General features: G+C 33.5%; 1 protein-coding gene across 1 annotated transcript in view; it reads right to left on the minus strand.

Annotated features, from left to right (window-relative positions):
• Positions 1–6,142: 6,142 nt before the first annotated feature.
• The window catches only part of LOC150079166 (ubiquitin domain-containing protein UBFD1-like), a 158,484-nt gene continuing 149,261 nt past the window's right edge, over positions 6,143–15,365 (minus strand). The window contains exon 10 of the mRNA XM_090382325.1: positions 6,143–6,420. Coding sequence (XP_090238451.1) covers positions 6,310–6,420 — 111 coding nt within the window. The 3' untranslated portion in view covers positions 6,143–6,309. The remainder of the gene's footprint in view (positions 6,421–15,365) is intronic.

Here is a 15,365-nt window from a genome sequence, read left to right on the forward strand (position 1 = left end):
TAAGGCAATGGTCAGGCCACACCTTGAGTACTGTATACAGGTCTGGAGGCCTCATTCTAGGAAAGATGTAGAGCTGCTGGAATGAGTACAGAGAAGGACAACAAGATTGGTGAGTGGAACAAAGGGTTGCTGTTACCAAGAAAGGCTTAAGTTCTGCAAAATGCAGCTTCTGGAAACTAGGCACCTGCAAGGTGATTTAATTGAGGTGTATAAAGCCTTGAATGGTTTGAGCAAGCTCAATGCTGATGGGATTCTTCCTACTGCTCAGATTACTCACCTGAGAGGACAAATTCAAAGTGAGGAAAGACAATTGTAGAATATTTTGGCTGGTGCAGCATAGGCTTCCTTGCATCATGTGGCTAATAATAATAATAATAATATATGTACAGAAATTTGCCTTTAGTCGGCAGGTGGTTGATAGCTGGAACAAACTTCCATTTGTCGTTGTGGAAGTTGACAGCTTAAATAAATTCAAGAACTAGACAAACTTTTGGAGTGAATGAATGGGTGAAATGGGAAGGGTTTTTTTTTTTTTTTGGCTGATGCTAAATAAGCTTGCTTTCTTACATCATATGCCTCTACTAATGCTAATTTCCAAAAGGTTATTTAAATATTTTATTATAGCATATTCAATTACAAATACATACAGAGTGGCCACTTTCACTTCAACTATATAAGGCCCTTTCAATGAAATGGAGTGTCTTCAGTAACAATACTGAATTTGTACTAGACAATATAAGTAGAAAGATTCATGAGGATGCTGTATGTGTACAATCCAATGTGACAATGGTTGAGACTGACTGGTATGATCTCTGAAATTGCAACCCTGCTTGAGTCTTCACATAAAACTGTCTTGGGTCTATACTGAGATTTATCCAATAACCAAATAACATCCAGTCAACAGCGATCCCACCTATCAACCTGGTGCAGCATTACTAATACAACTTACATGTTGAAGTGCATTCAAATCAGCATCATGGTCAAAAACAGTTCAATGATGGGGACTACAAGACTTGCACAGGATAACAGAAAGGCTGTAGTCAGACAACCCAGTATAACAGTGGTAGCAAAACAGGCATTTAGAACACACACACTTCTTGTACCTGGAGTACTACAACTGAACCAGATTCCACTCCTCTCAACAAAAAAAGGATTCTGAGAGCCCTTTAGAGTAGTAAAGTTAGAGTGGGGTTAGGAACAAGCTGGACAATGGAAGATTGTAAAAGCATTGCCCACTATGGAAAATCCTGGTTTTTTTTTTTAATGAAAACCCCAAACACGAAAGGTATCAAAACCTATAGTACTTAGTACCGTGCATGGGTTGAAGGAGAAGTATGGGGGGGGGGGGGGATTCCAGAAACTTTGCTGGTTCCTGCCTTTTCATACTGATAGGAGGACCAGAATACAGTTAAACAGCATAAGTCCATGGATTCATCCTACCAAGTATCAATAATGTAGGCTGGTGGTATAATGGTGTGGGGAGTGTTTTAATGGTGCACATTGGGTCCTTCAATGCCAGTGGGGCAACATTTGGATGCTACAGGGCTAACTCAATTATTTCAGAACAGGCACATCCCTTCATGATTGCAGCATATCCATATGCAAATAGATTCTTTCAACAGGATAATATGACATGTCACAAAAACAGTAATCTACAAAACTGGTTCAGTAACATCATAACTAATTTATCCTACTGTAATAGCCTGCTTAGTCACTAGGTATTTATTCAATTGAGCACCCACAGAATGAACTCTTTGAAGTAGAGATCCACAACCATCCAATTTGCAATACCTGTGGAAAGAAAACAAGTCAGTGAGGACCAGCATCCCTGTGGTGTGATTTCAGTGCCTAGTTCAGTCCATGCTACAACAAGCCTAGGCTGTTTTCAGGGCTACAGTAGTAGGGGCTTACTTGCTAATTCTATTTATAAAGTAGGTGTACCTAATAAAGTGGTTAGTGTGTGTGTGTGTGTGTGTGTGTGTTTAGGTTTAAAAGCCATATTCTCCAAAAAACTAATAATTTCATAAAAGCAAACAATGCTGTAATGGAGTACCATTCTTTTAAAGAACTATCTGGGTAGCAAATCAAAGGATACACTATACAATGATTGTCCACCGTACTGATCCATCAAGAATTTCAAAAGGGATCAAGGAATCATCCAAAGACGAATGACTGACCTATGATAGTGTCGACCATTTAAAACACTGATGCTGTTTATGACATGAGTTGGAAAGCTCACTGGGTTGGGTTACAATACCTGACATATCCTGTGAACAAGTCCATCATAATGTCTATAAAGAATTAAGCATGAAAAAAATAATAATAATAAATAAATCAGGGAAATGGATACCAAAGGATTTGAATAAAGGACAGAGGATGGACTGTGCAAAGAAAATGAACTGTGGAAAAAAAAAAAAAAAACTGAAATTTGCCCAAGATTCAAATGTCAGCCAACTTGTGACCATGGATAAAACTTAAATCATTACTATGATCCAGAGAGCAAAAAATAAGTACATGGAATGGCATTATGAAAGACCCCTTGTTACAAGAAATTTTGAAGATGCCAACAGTTATTACGGTAGCGTTATCAGTTTTCCGGAACAAGGAAGATGTGAAAAAGAGGAATATTGCACCGTGTGCAGCCCACAGAGGTCAAGATGCTGAATAACAGTTGATTCATTTACAGATTGCTTATGCTTTCCAAGCTAGGCCAGCCAAAAACTTTTCAAATGGCCATCATATAAGTTTTTGCAATACAAATACAGCAGCTAATTCAGAAATGCAAAAACTACATTTACTTTGTGATTGATACAACCAGTTGTTTGCAGTACCTATAGCTAATTACTTTTTTACATAATTACTATTAATGATATCAGGGGAAAATTTTAAAAACACTCAGCTAGACCAGGTATTGAATCATTCCTATTCTGATTATTCAGAACAGGAATGCATCCTTCACATAACTCTAGAATGAGCAACTTCCATAACCTACTAATACAACTTACATGATTTGAATAAACACTTTACAATACAGACGTGCAAATAAATCTCTAAAATGATAACACCTCTGAACATCAACACAATTCTGCAACAACCATAATGTTTCTGAGCAACAGACATGAAACATCTTCCTTTATTAACTATCAACAATGTATTTATCTAATATCATTTATTACATAATGGAACCACCCACGGCATTATAACATAGATGATACATTACGTAACAATTCACTGATAACAAATTCTCAAACTAGAAAAGTTTAATTAGAATGCAGCCGAACCTCTTAAATCTAGCAACCTTGGGACCTGGATATGATGGATTTTGGTCAGATTATATTCATACAATATAACAAAAAAGAGAAATGTGCTTGATTTATATACTGAAACTTATAATAGATATTACTGCACAAGCGTATTCTATACTAAGAGAAAAGTAACAATACATTGAAAAGTATCAATTGTACAGTACAATGCAGTACAGTAAAAATAAAATTATTTCCCCTTCCAAAATATGCCCCACACAACTGATGACCCAATGCCAAAAACCTCATTCATCAACCATGTTTCTTTAATATAAGAATATTATTCATGCAATAAACAAGCACACAAAATTTCTGCTCTACAGTTTAACAATGTAACCTTTGCCTATGTTTTCATTTTAGATCGCTGCAATCTTCTGGGCAAATTGTTTTTCTTTAGGATGATTATTTAAGAGAACGTACCAAATGATAATTATCAGTGAGCCAATAATCTTATTAATAACAGCAGACAATCCCATGATCTTAAAAATTTCCCTATATAGCTGGATTGCAATAAATTGCTATTGTTCCAATGTGAAATCTCAACCCTGTATAATCAGCTCTGACACACATGAGTGGCCAATGGAAGAACTAAATTTTTCGATTCCATGATTTGCTGCATTTGCCAATTTTTCTAAAAATGGGTGTGATAGATAACGGACTGCTAGATTTTGGAGGCTGAACTTATGTAATAATCTGTTATGATAAATAATTCCATGGAAAATAAAAATATAATCAAAATTTGTCTAATCACAAACTGCCTTATTAACACTTATGTAATGTTAATTGTGGGGGGGGGGGGGTTCTTAAGATAATTTCATCCTTATCTTACAAAATAAATAATGCTCTAACAGGTTTTCTTCAATATGAAAATTATTAGCATGTTTATACATGTTTAGATTAGCATGTTTATTTAATCATAAAAAAATTAAAAATATAATTGGAGAATAACTGATTCTGTTTAATATCCAACCTTATTTAAGCATACAGGACACAAATGGGTGGGGAAAATTCTTTCTAGATTAAAATTTAATTTAATTGAGGTTGAAAGAAGCCCTAAAATTTTTGGATGGTAAAGTGTGTGTGTGAGAGAGAGAGAGAGTGTGTTGTTTGGTTTTTAGGAGCATTAGCAACTAAGGCCATATTGCTCCGGGATATGCGGTGGTCATTCCCTGACCTTTCCGCATCCTCCGTATTTGGTGGTGACGGGCTCAAACCCCAATCTAATCAAGAAGCGTGTGCTACGCACTGCTGCTCCTTCCCACCTGGCTACGGAGGCGCCGAGAGAAAGAGAGAGATCATAAGGAAATAATGATAACTGATATAGTTTAATCCAAACTTATTTGAAAACAATGGACACAAAAATTCCACATTTTTTTTCTTAAAACAGAAAAGAGAAGCAATGAAAAAATCTTATCTACAGACATTTTCATCAAGCTATAAAGCATCATGACACATTTACAGGTTTTATAAAAAAATTCAGCTACTAATTACACAAAAGGAAAACTTTTAGATTTCAACATGTAAGGTTGCCTTCAACAGCACTGATTACCAACAAGGAGCAGAAAGTTTCCCTTTTGAAAAGTTAGTAACCAAATCATTTTCTGAATCTGCAATATACCACATTTTCTCTTTCATTTAAAATTAAGTAAATTAGTATTAGCCTGGTGGCAGTTACATGAATTCATGCACAGAACGCTAACACTTTCCTTATTCAACAGAAAATAATTGAAATTTCAATAGTGACATTACGTTGAAAAACTACCTTTTAAACCACTGCAAATTATTTCTAAGTGAAAAAATGGTTGGTTTTTCTATAATGAAATGGGAGGGGGGGGGACAGAACATGGATGTCAAAATGATCTTCAACAAGGCATCAGAAGTAAATCATGTGTTAATCAGCATAATGAGACTACTGTTCAGCCCCAAGTATTTTACTCTATCAAAATTTTCTTTAAAAATAAGAATTTTTTTGCAAACCTTTTTCTATGTTTTATTACCAAAACGTAGTTCCCCAAACCAAATGATGTGATACAAAGAATAAACAAACTCATTTCAGAAATGTAATAAATAAAGTTTATTAAAGTGGAGACTATCAGAATCTTTCATTACACAGAAATGAAAATTAAGTGCATAATAACACCATAGTCATTTCAGTTATGTGAAAAAAGAACAAGCACTCAACTGGTATATAACATTAATAAAAGCTAGCACTTTCATTAAAGGCAGCAATCATTATTCAAAGATGCTTAGAAAATTTTGTACATCTGTGAACAGTAGGCAAAAAATAATTAACAAGCACTTAAAGATTAGCAACTGTAAACATTTTGTGCCAGCTGTATAGCCATGGATAATATAAAGAACTGCTTTATAAATATTAACTGTTCTAAATTAGACATTTACAATATAAAGATTAATTGCTTGAGGATTAACACTTTACAGATTTTAATATAAAAATTTTGTACAAAAATACTGCTTCCAAACATACAAAAGAAATTTACTTTTAGGACCGTAGTATACTGCAGGAACTGCACTTTTACACAAACAAACATTCTCTATGCTATCTTTAATATAGCTGTAAGAATGGAACTAAAATTATATGCATTAAAAAAAAAAAAAGTAAAGAATTGGAAACATATAAGTCTAAAATCTAGAAAGAGAGAAGACTACAATAGCTACCTTCTGAAACTTTATAGAACATTAAAAAAAAAAAAAAAAAAAATGCTTTAAGCTTTAGAAAACCTGTGACACATAGTACAAAATTCTGCTTCCTTCATTTCTTTTTCTTTCCCCTTTTTTTTTTTTTTTTTGTACATTCCAAGTGATATGTATCACTCCAAAGAAATTTTTATCATAGTTTAACTTATTATTTTGAAGCACCTTGAAGCTGGCTGAAAACTTTGAGCACTTGCTGTTGAAGTCTTATTTCTAATCACCAGCATTTAGTCCGATAAATCAACTGGCTAATAAAATTACAATAGACTTTTTTTCTGTACATTTTATATCACAATCAGAAATATTGCCATTTTCCTAGAATTGCATCTTTTATAGCATCCACATATTGTGCAGGTACCCAGTATATCCAGTACCTTGATGCTTCTGTAGGACCCAGCTGTATACCCTACAAGTAAATTTTTTGTGACTAAAATGAATTAAACATTTTTAAATAAATTACAATAAGTAAAGAAACATGAATAAGTAAAATATTGTTAAACAGTTCCTTTTAAAAAAAAAAAAAAAATGAAATAACCCTTACCATGAACTACCATAAGTCTGAGTTCAGTTTCTGTTTACACCTACATATTTTCAACAGGGTACAGAATGTTAGAGCTAATGCAGAGCATAAACAAAAGAATGGTACCAGAATCCAATTAGCATCTATTTAATATCCTTGCATTTTATTATATCATATTTAATTCTGAAAATTTTCTTGTTAACAGTTGCAGTAAAATCCCAATACAACAAATACTACTTAATGAAAACTTCACAATAACAAAAATACTTCTAGATTCTAGAGGACTTCCCTTAATAACAGTACCTTATAAGTCTCACTCAAGCAAAAGAGAACTGACAAAAAAATCTGGTGCAACAAATTATTTTTCAAGTACACCTATGCATAAAATGTATTTGATTTGCATATAATAATAAAAAACCTGAAAATTGTGAATGTTTAGTGGAGGAATGAATAAACTCTAGTTTACTTTCCTCAGCTGTCTCTAAAATTCATTCACTGGAACACCATATCTGGTGCAACCAATATCGTAAATAAGGCCAATGGGGAAGGAAATAAACACTAATAGTGTTTGCTAAAAATAAGAGAGAGAGATGCAAGTTTAGAAAGTGCAAAAGAATTAGGTATAATAAATTCTGTTTTCCTTATGTACATGTATATCCTACCTGAATATACATGTACATAAGACCTGAAGTATGAATGAATGATATAATGTATATGTAAAGTACAACACAACTCTGTAAAGATAATGTTATTTTTATCGTGCAGTGGCTGCCATTCCTGGTAGGTTACAAATTAGGCGCTAATAGACAGCACAGCACAAAAATATAATAAGAGGTAAACAATAATTTCTTTAATGCATTTATAAAATAAAGATGAACTTAAAAACAGTGAATATATAGCACTATATAGCATTATTTTACTCTTCACAGTGCTCAATATATCAATTTTATTTAAAGTTTGACCTTCTTCTGAGGGAGTGTAATGCCAATAAATTTTTCAAAATTGAGTAAAAATACGAGAAATAAAATGAAAACGTTAATTTATTTAATGGAAAACTAATTACGAAAAATTAAGTCACTTAAGTGATCCCCATTTTCAGCTTCACAAAGACTAGCTCTTTTGAGTGCATTTAACATTGAATTTCTCAAACATATTCTAAACCATCAATTTCATCTTGGATGTTGTTCTTCAATGCCTCTACATAGGTTTGTTCACATAAACATGTCCCTTGAGATAGCTCAAAGGAAGAAATCTGGGGCTGATAAATCAGGCAAATGTGGAAGTTAATTAAATGCTGAATTTTTTTGAGATTATGCATTTGCCAAAAACTGATCTTAAGTCCACAGTCTCTCAAGCAGTGTGTGCTGTTGCACCATCTTGTTGGAACCACACTGCAGGATTGCCTACAAACTCTGGATACAAAAACTTTCTAACCATGGCCCACTATCAGTTGCCATTTATATTGGCAGCAGCACCATCTTCGTCCTTGAAGAAGTAAGGACCAATGATCCCTTTGGATGTAACACCACACTACACTACAGCAAAGTGGTTGCATTTGTCACTGGTGAGCTATTCTTGGATTACTGATACTCCAGAAACTGCAAGTTTTGCTTTTTGATGAAATCATTTAAATGAAAATGAGCTTCATCATTTATTATCAGTTTGTGAATAAATGAGTCATTTTCTCCAGCCAATTCTTGAAAAGCATATTGTAAAACTGCATATTGTAAATGCTGAACCTGATCTGGTGGCATCAATTCATAAACCAATTGCAGCTTGTATGGGAATAGGTGTAAACAGCTTCTCAAAATGCACCTCTGTGATGTTCTTGGCAATCCAAACTGAGATACTCATTTTCAGGTGGATTCTTGCAGGTGTTCTTCAACACTCTCCCACACTCACTCCATGTTATCATCAGTATGACTCCTTCATGGTATTCGGCTTCATGGCAAATCAGCTACAGAACCCTGTTTTTGGAATCATGCAATGAGACGACAAATCATGGATTCTTATGGTGATTATCTAACTTTATAATGTCTTTGATAAGTTCTTCTGAATTTGAATAATTGAGCATTTGCAAAATAAAATTCAGTGATCTTGGTATGTTGCTCAACCACGTAAGTCTCCATTATTAAATTCCAAGGACTTCTTCATCTGCAACAAAAAAAAATAAAATAAAAAAACTATTATAGAAAATAGTTACAAATTTTTAAAACCCCTTCGCGACTTTTGGCCCACCTCGTATAAATGCATTTAAGAATATTATATTTTGTGCTGCACTGTCTATCAGCACCTACTTAGGAAAGTAGCCATAACACAATAAACACATCACTGTCTTCACCTTAAGTTGCGTTGTACTTTACATACCCAATATATTAAACTACATTTGATAGATTACTCTAACTCTTTCATTTGATTTCAATACATGTAGTGGATGATGTGTGATAACATTCTGCAAGATGCCAGATTTTATACTTGGGGTACTTCTTCCACCCAAAAATACTGTTCAAATAGAATGGTGATGGTAAATTTCATGTTCCACCTCCCACATCTTCCAAAACAAGTGCAAATAAATAGATTTAACATAAAATTTAGCTATACAAATTATACAAAATAAAAATCATACAAATTTTTATAAATTAACATGTAGTTCCATATATTTAATCTCAAAGATTGAAATAAAATTGATTTATATAATGGGGTGCCAAAAAAAAACAAGTTCAGCCCCACACTTTTGAGAACTTCTGTCCTAGTACATACCCTGGAATGAAACACTTAAATTTTCATGACCAACCGAAAGAATCCTAACTGATTTTATAAACATAATCACACAATGAAAGTTAACAACGAATGCTTTTTTGTTTCAATCTCACATTCACCAGTTCATTGTTAACTTTCATCATGTGATTATCTTTATAAAACTGGTTTGGATTGTTTAGGTCAGTCATGAAAATTTAATTACAGGTGACCCCCGCTTAACGCTGATCATTCGTTCCGGAAAAACAGAGCGCTAAGTGAATCCGCACTAAGCGAGCGCCGCTTTCCCATAAGGTAACATATGTATTTGTGAGCTGCGGTCGGTGCCATAGGATATTTCCTAATCAATAATAAACGGTAGTGAAAAGATGCACAAATGTCGGTCAAAATATTTAATATTCAAATATTTGTACATATAAAATATTCTGCATTACATACGTATAATTATGTGGTAACTACTTGCGTCTCAAAAGTAAACAAAATTCCAATTAAAATAATGAATTTAATTGATTTAATTTAATGGATGAATTTAATCATGAAAAATGTGTGGATTTTGAGTTGAACTTTGGCCCTCTTCCAAATAAACTAAAAGGGGTATTAATTTTAAATGGCCCGCAGCGTTACCACCCAACAATAAAGTCAACCGATCCTTCGCCGCTTTGAAACTTGGCATGTTTTTTGTTCTTTCAATATGAAACTTCTTTTAGGCATTCGTTTCCACAAAAGTCCTGCTTCATCTATGTTAAAAACTTGTTGAGAAGTATAATACCCCTCTTCAATAATTTTAACAAGTTCTTTTTTGAAAGTTTCAGCTCCTTAATCTGCACTAGCGGCTTCTCCTGGGATTTTAAATCTATTCTACCAGTTTTAAATGGTTCCACATTTCTTTTTTTAGGTGAGTTTTCTTCAGATCATCGTATTGGCTAATCTCTTTCTCTCTCTCTCTCTCTCTTTTTTAATATTTAACTTAACTGAATTCTGCATTGGAATATTATCTTCAAAAAAATTAGTCTGTCCATTTCAATCCTAATAGCCGGTCTAGTCCTAGTTGCTTGCAGTGGAACAGCTATCTTTCCCGCTGCTAAAATTAATTCTTTATTTTTTCATAATTGTTCTTACAGTTAAATTTGCGAGTCCTAAATTATGGCACACATCCGCTTGTCGTTGACCGGAATCGATTCGCTTCAAAACGTCTAATTTAATTTTCAAATTCAGTCTTTTTCTTACATTTATAGTCTTCGTACTGCGCCCAGACGTTGTTGCATTTTCATTCCTGTCGGTCATTATTAGCTCTTCGAAAATATAACTGCGTTGGTTGAATTAATTATGATACAATGTTCAAGTAAACTGTCCGTTACGCACGATGTCTAATACTGTACTGAGTGATGAGTAACTAGACTTCGGATAAATGCATATAACGCAAATATTACAAGCAATATATTTGATCATTTTTTAAAATGTTGATCTCAGAACTACGTAACAAGTGACTGTACTTAAATTAGCGTGAGAGAAAATTTCACCGAGCGTGGGAAAATTGCTCAAGTCGGCGTGGGAAACGTTTTAATGCTGTTTTGCTATTCATTTTCAAGCTATCGACTCCACAAATGAAACGATTTCGTTAAATATGTCAAAAATGTAATCTGTAAAAGAGCGTTATAGTGATCTCTGACAGCGTTATAGTCAGATACGGGTTATAATATAAGAACAGCGTAAAGCGAACCGCGTTATAATGGGGGCCTGCTGTATTTTATACCAGTGTACGCATTAGGAGCATTACAGTTGCCAAGAACTAAAAAAAGCTTTAAATTATTAATTCTTATTTTAAGGATTTACTGAAATCAAACAACTTTTTAACCATACTGCACTGTCGTCTATGATTATCACACTAGTTGGCCTACATGTGTCAAAAAGATCAAGGTGGACCAATCCTAGTATCACAGGTATAATTTATTCGTGGTATCGAGTTTACAGAAAGTTAACTCGATACGACATAAGCATTTACGATAATTTAAAAATTTTTTTTGTTGTTCCACCCTAGTTACTATCTAGCTCGCAAAATCAACTTTTCATATTAATAGTCACAATAATTAGTTTTTTTTTTAATTCATTTATTGTTTTTTTTTTTTCTGTTTTTCAATTTGATGTCAGGCTTTTTGGAAGTTTATAATGCAGTTTCCAATAGAAAATTTGCCTTGAAATTTTTTTCTAATTAATTCAAATACATAACTGAAATACTATGTAACAATACAAATTTCAAAAAACAATTTATAACAAATAATAAATATTTTTTTTATCCTTTGCACACAAGCTAAAGTTTCAGTTTGACATCACTCTTTGTAAGTTTATAACACAATTGTCAATTGATACACTTCCTTTAACTACTGTTAGTAGATGGAATACCATCGAAGAAAAGATACAATTTTTTAAAAAAAAATAAAGCAAGTCTTTATGAGCAGCACTCACTTCGGTTTACTTTGTGCACAAAACGAGAGTGTGTTCCTTATCATTGTGAACAGCGAATGTTTTCCATTCTAAAAAGCAACTAGTGCCCTGGGTAACTTAGAGATACAATATCCCCAGGATCATCTAAGATCTAATGTGCAATACATACATACAGACCATCTTGAGAATAATCATAGCGTAAAACATTTTTCCATATTGCAGTTGTCACAGTAAAAAAAAAAAAAAACCTCTTTCAATCAATTATAACTTTGTGTGCAGGTCATAATGCAGACTTCCAAACATTACAGGTAATAGCAGCAGTAATATTCCAAACTTTCAAGGAAAAATTCTGTTATTAGAGAATTTTTCCTTGAAAGTTTGTCAAATATACATCAAATAAAGATTTTGTAAGTACAATTTTCAAACAACAACCTATTAAGAATAGCACAATTTTTTCTTTTGTATTCCAAGTAACAATGGAGGTGAGGGTTTTTTTTTTTGAAATTTTGTTACAAGATCAAAATACACATCTCGGGAAGCGCTGCAGCAATATCATTTTCACAAACAAATCTATAGGAGTAATATGAACTTAATTTTTATTCAGTGGAAAATGTAGTGTTTTCTATTTGATGCTAGTTTTTGCAATATATGAGGCTGCCAATAGATGAATTTCCTTGAAATGTTGTTAGTAGATGTGAAGGAAAAAAATATAATATACAGTTTAACTTGGTTATAACGAACACAGAAATAACAAGATCACAGGCAAAAAGCCATAATGATGTAACGAGAAAACTTTCTCGTTACATCATTATTCTACCTCCCATGCGACATCAAATTTACAGCCAATGGACATAGGAGTAATCAAAAGAGTTTGAAAGGATTTTATAAGATTTCTAGTTCTTCATGATCAGTCAAAGAGAACAGAAACTTACCGAGTCTATATCGATATTGGATGCTATAAATTTATTGAATGATGCGTGGAACAACGTTACTTCAAATATTGAATTGCTTCAAGAAATCAAAATTAAATTCAAATGAAATTTCAATTGTAGAAGAATAAGATGGAAACGAAGAAAACAACTTACCATTATCCGAATGGTTGCTACGTAACAACGCTGTAGGTTTTAATATTGATAACACTGATGAATCTGTACGAGTCAATGACAACTTATTAACTAGTGATCTTCCTATAGAGAGTGACATTGTGGATGCTGTGCTCAACAAAGACGATAATGACGATGGTAAAGACGATGATATGATGACAATTGAAAGTGAATTAAAATCAGTGCCAACAATCTCACAAGCTCAAGGTGCAATACACACATTAGTCAATTTTTTTGAAGGAACTGAGGCAATGAGACTTAACATGTTGAGTGTTTTAAGGGGAAACTTAAGAAATATCAAAGTGTAATCTTTAAAACAAAGATCAATTTTAAGATTCATAAATAAAGACTAATTGAAATTGTGTTAATTATTAAATAGTATTGTTTTTAACTACAGAAAAATAAATTGTGCTTAGTATTAAGTGTATGGTTTAAAATTACAGACAAATAAACTGTGCTTAATATTAAGTGTATTGTAGTTTATACAAGAATATTAATATAAATAATATGTAGGTATATTATTATTATTATTACATTATTATTTACAGGTCAATGTTAAAAAAAGTTGCGAGTTAGGATTGAATGTGAAAGTGTCTGCAATTCTGCACAGACATGACAGAAGGGAGTATATGATGAGAGACTGTCGATCAATTCGGCCCTGGAGAGATGTGCAAGACTCAAGGGGTAGAATTTTTCTCAGCCTAGTAAAATAATATACTTAATATTATTTTTTTTCTCTCTAATATTTCTTTTTTTTTTTGGATCTATCTTTTTATCAAGTTATTGAGAATTTAAAAAATAGGAGGAAGATTTAACTCATCACTGATATAAAGTGTTCATTGTTTAATGACCTCAGGAGTTTCCCCATCTCCACTATCACTGATATAGTGAGTAATCATTATAACGAGGAAATTTTGTTGGTCCCTTGATGCTCGTTATAACCAAGTTTGACTGTGTGTATATATATATATATAGTGCTTTTTTTTTGGGATGGTACCCAACAGTACGGCATACTGGCACCTTTATTAACAGTGATGTGTGACATTTGGATACAGTACACTTCAAAATTTGTAATATTCCGTAAATTTTTTTTAACATGTTTACCTGCTATTCAAATAAGCTTAATTACAGAACGGGTTAGGACAGATTTAACTCGGTAAGCATTGTTCGTCTTTCTGGCCTTCAGGCAATTAGTGCTGCTGCACAAATTAAGAGAGCTAATGAGATTACCATTCTACAACTTAGGGATACTCATTGGTTGCACCATAGCACCTATACGACCAGCTGTCCCACATACGAAGAAATCGCGCTGGTCAACAGTGAGCAGATCAGGGGGTATTCTCGATGCTGGCAATGGGCTTTAGTCAACCTTCTACTGCAGTTGTGTCCAACCTTTTCCCCCAGGAAATTATGGGGTCACCTAATAGGTGACCCCATAATTTCCCTGAACAGAAGTCAAGCTAAGAGGTCTGTAATTAATCAAGTTACCCATTGATACTCCTTTGTGAATTTGGAATAAAATTAAGGATAAAATCTCCACTCTACAGGGACCTTCCCTGTATCCAAAAGTTCCCTCATTATTATGGCTAAAGTTCTACTTACCCCTTTTGCTGGCTTTTTTAATATAATTGGACAGATTCAATCTAACCCGGGTGCCTTTTTTTTTACATTTAACATCAACAATTTCCCTTAGTTATCACAAAATTATTTAGCTTCCTATTCTTTGCATTTTGTGACTTTATTGCAGTAATTTATATCTATTATAGGCCTCAGTATCACCTGATACTTTATATGCAACCCATATATTTTTCTTTTCTAACACAACTCTCACCAGTCCACCCAACTTCCATTGAAGACTAAACCTTGAATAGTATCTCTTAACTGGTATAAAGCTAAAAGGCTAGCCGGGTGCATAAAGTGCCTGCCTGGCAACCCAAAGGTCACGGGTTCCAATCCCGCCTCGGGCTTGGATCAGAGTAGTGCAAAAACCTTGGGAGGTGCATTATGGCCACAGAAGCCGATGCACCAACAACTAACAAAAAAAAAAAAAAAAAAAAAAAACACCTGTTATAAAAAGCCGATGCACCAACAACTAACAAAAAAAAAAAAAAAAAAACCTGTTATAAAAAGCCTGGTACCTTCTATGATTACTTCCCTGAATGCTTCCAACTTAAGACGCTGCTGTTGGTAACATTGTCAGATGGTCCCACTGCAAAGAATTTAAAAACTGTACAAGATCCCTGTAGTCACTTTTATGAAAGCAAAACCACTTCCCTTTGCCCTTAACAGTAGTTACATCTTTAAGTAAATCTTGCAATAATAAACTATGATCACTGCTACCTAGCAACTTTTATTTGTAGATTCTTAATGCATGATAATCAGATCAAGAGTACTGCTTTCTCTTTTTGCCTCTCTAACATGCTATTGTAGAAAAAATCATCCAATAAATCCACAAAATGCTTACTACTATGTGAGTGGCCAGCCCATAAGTTTCAGTCAATATTTGGAAAGTTAAAATCCCCCATTATA

This window comes from Mastigoproctus giganteus, chromosome 10, assembly GCF_048544385.1.
Source record: "Mastigoproctus giganteus isolate SK-2022 chromosome 10, ASM4854438v1, whole genome shotgun sequence".
Lineage (NCBI taxonomy): Eukaryota > Metazoa > Arthropoda > Arachnida > Uropygi > Thelyphonidae > Mastigoproctus > Mastigoproctus giganteus.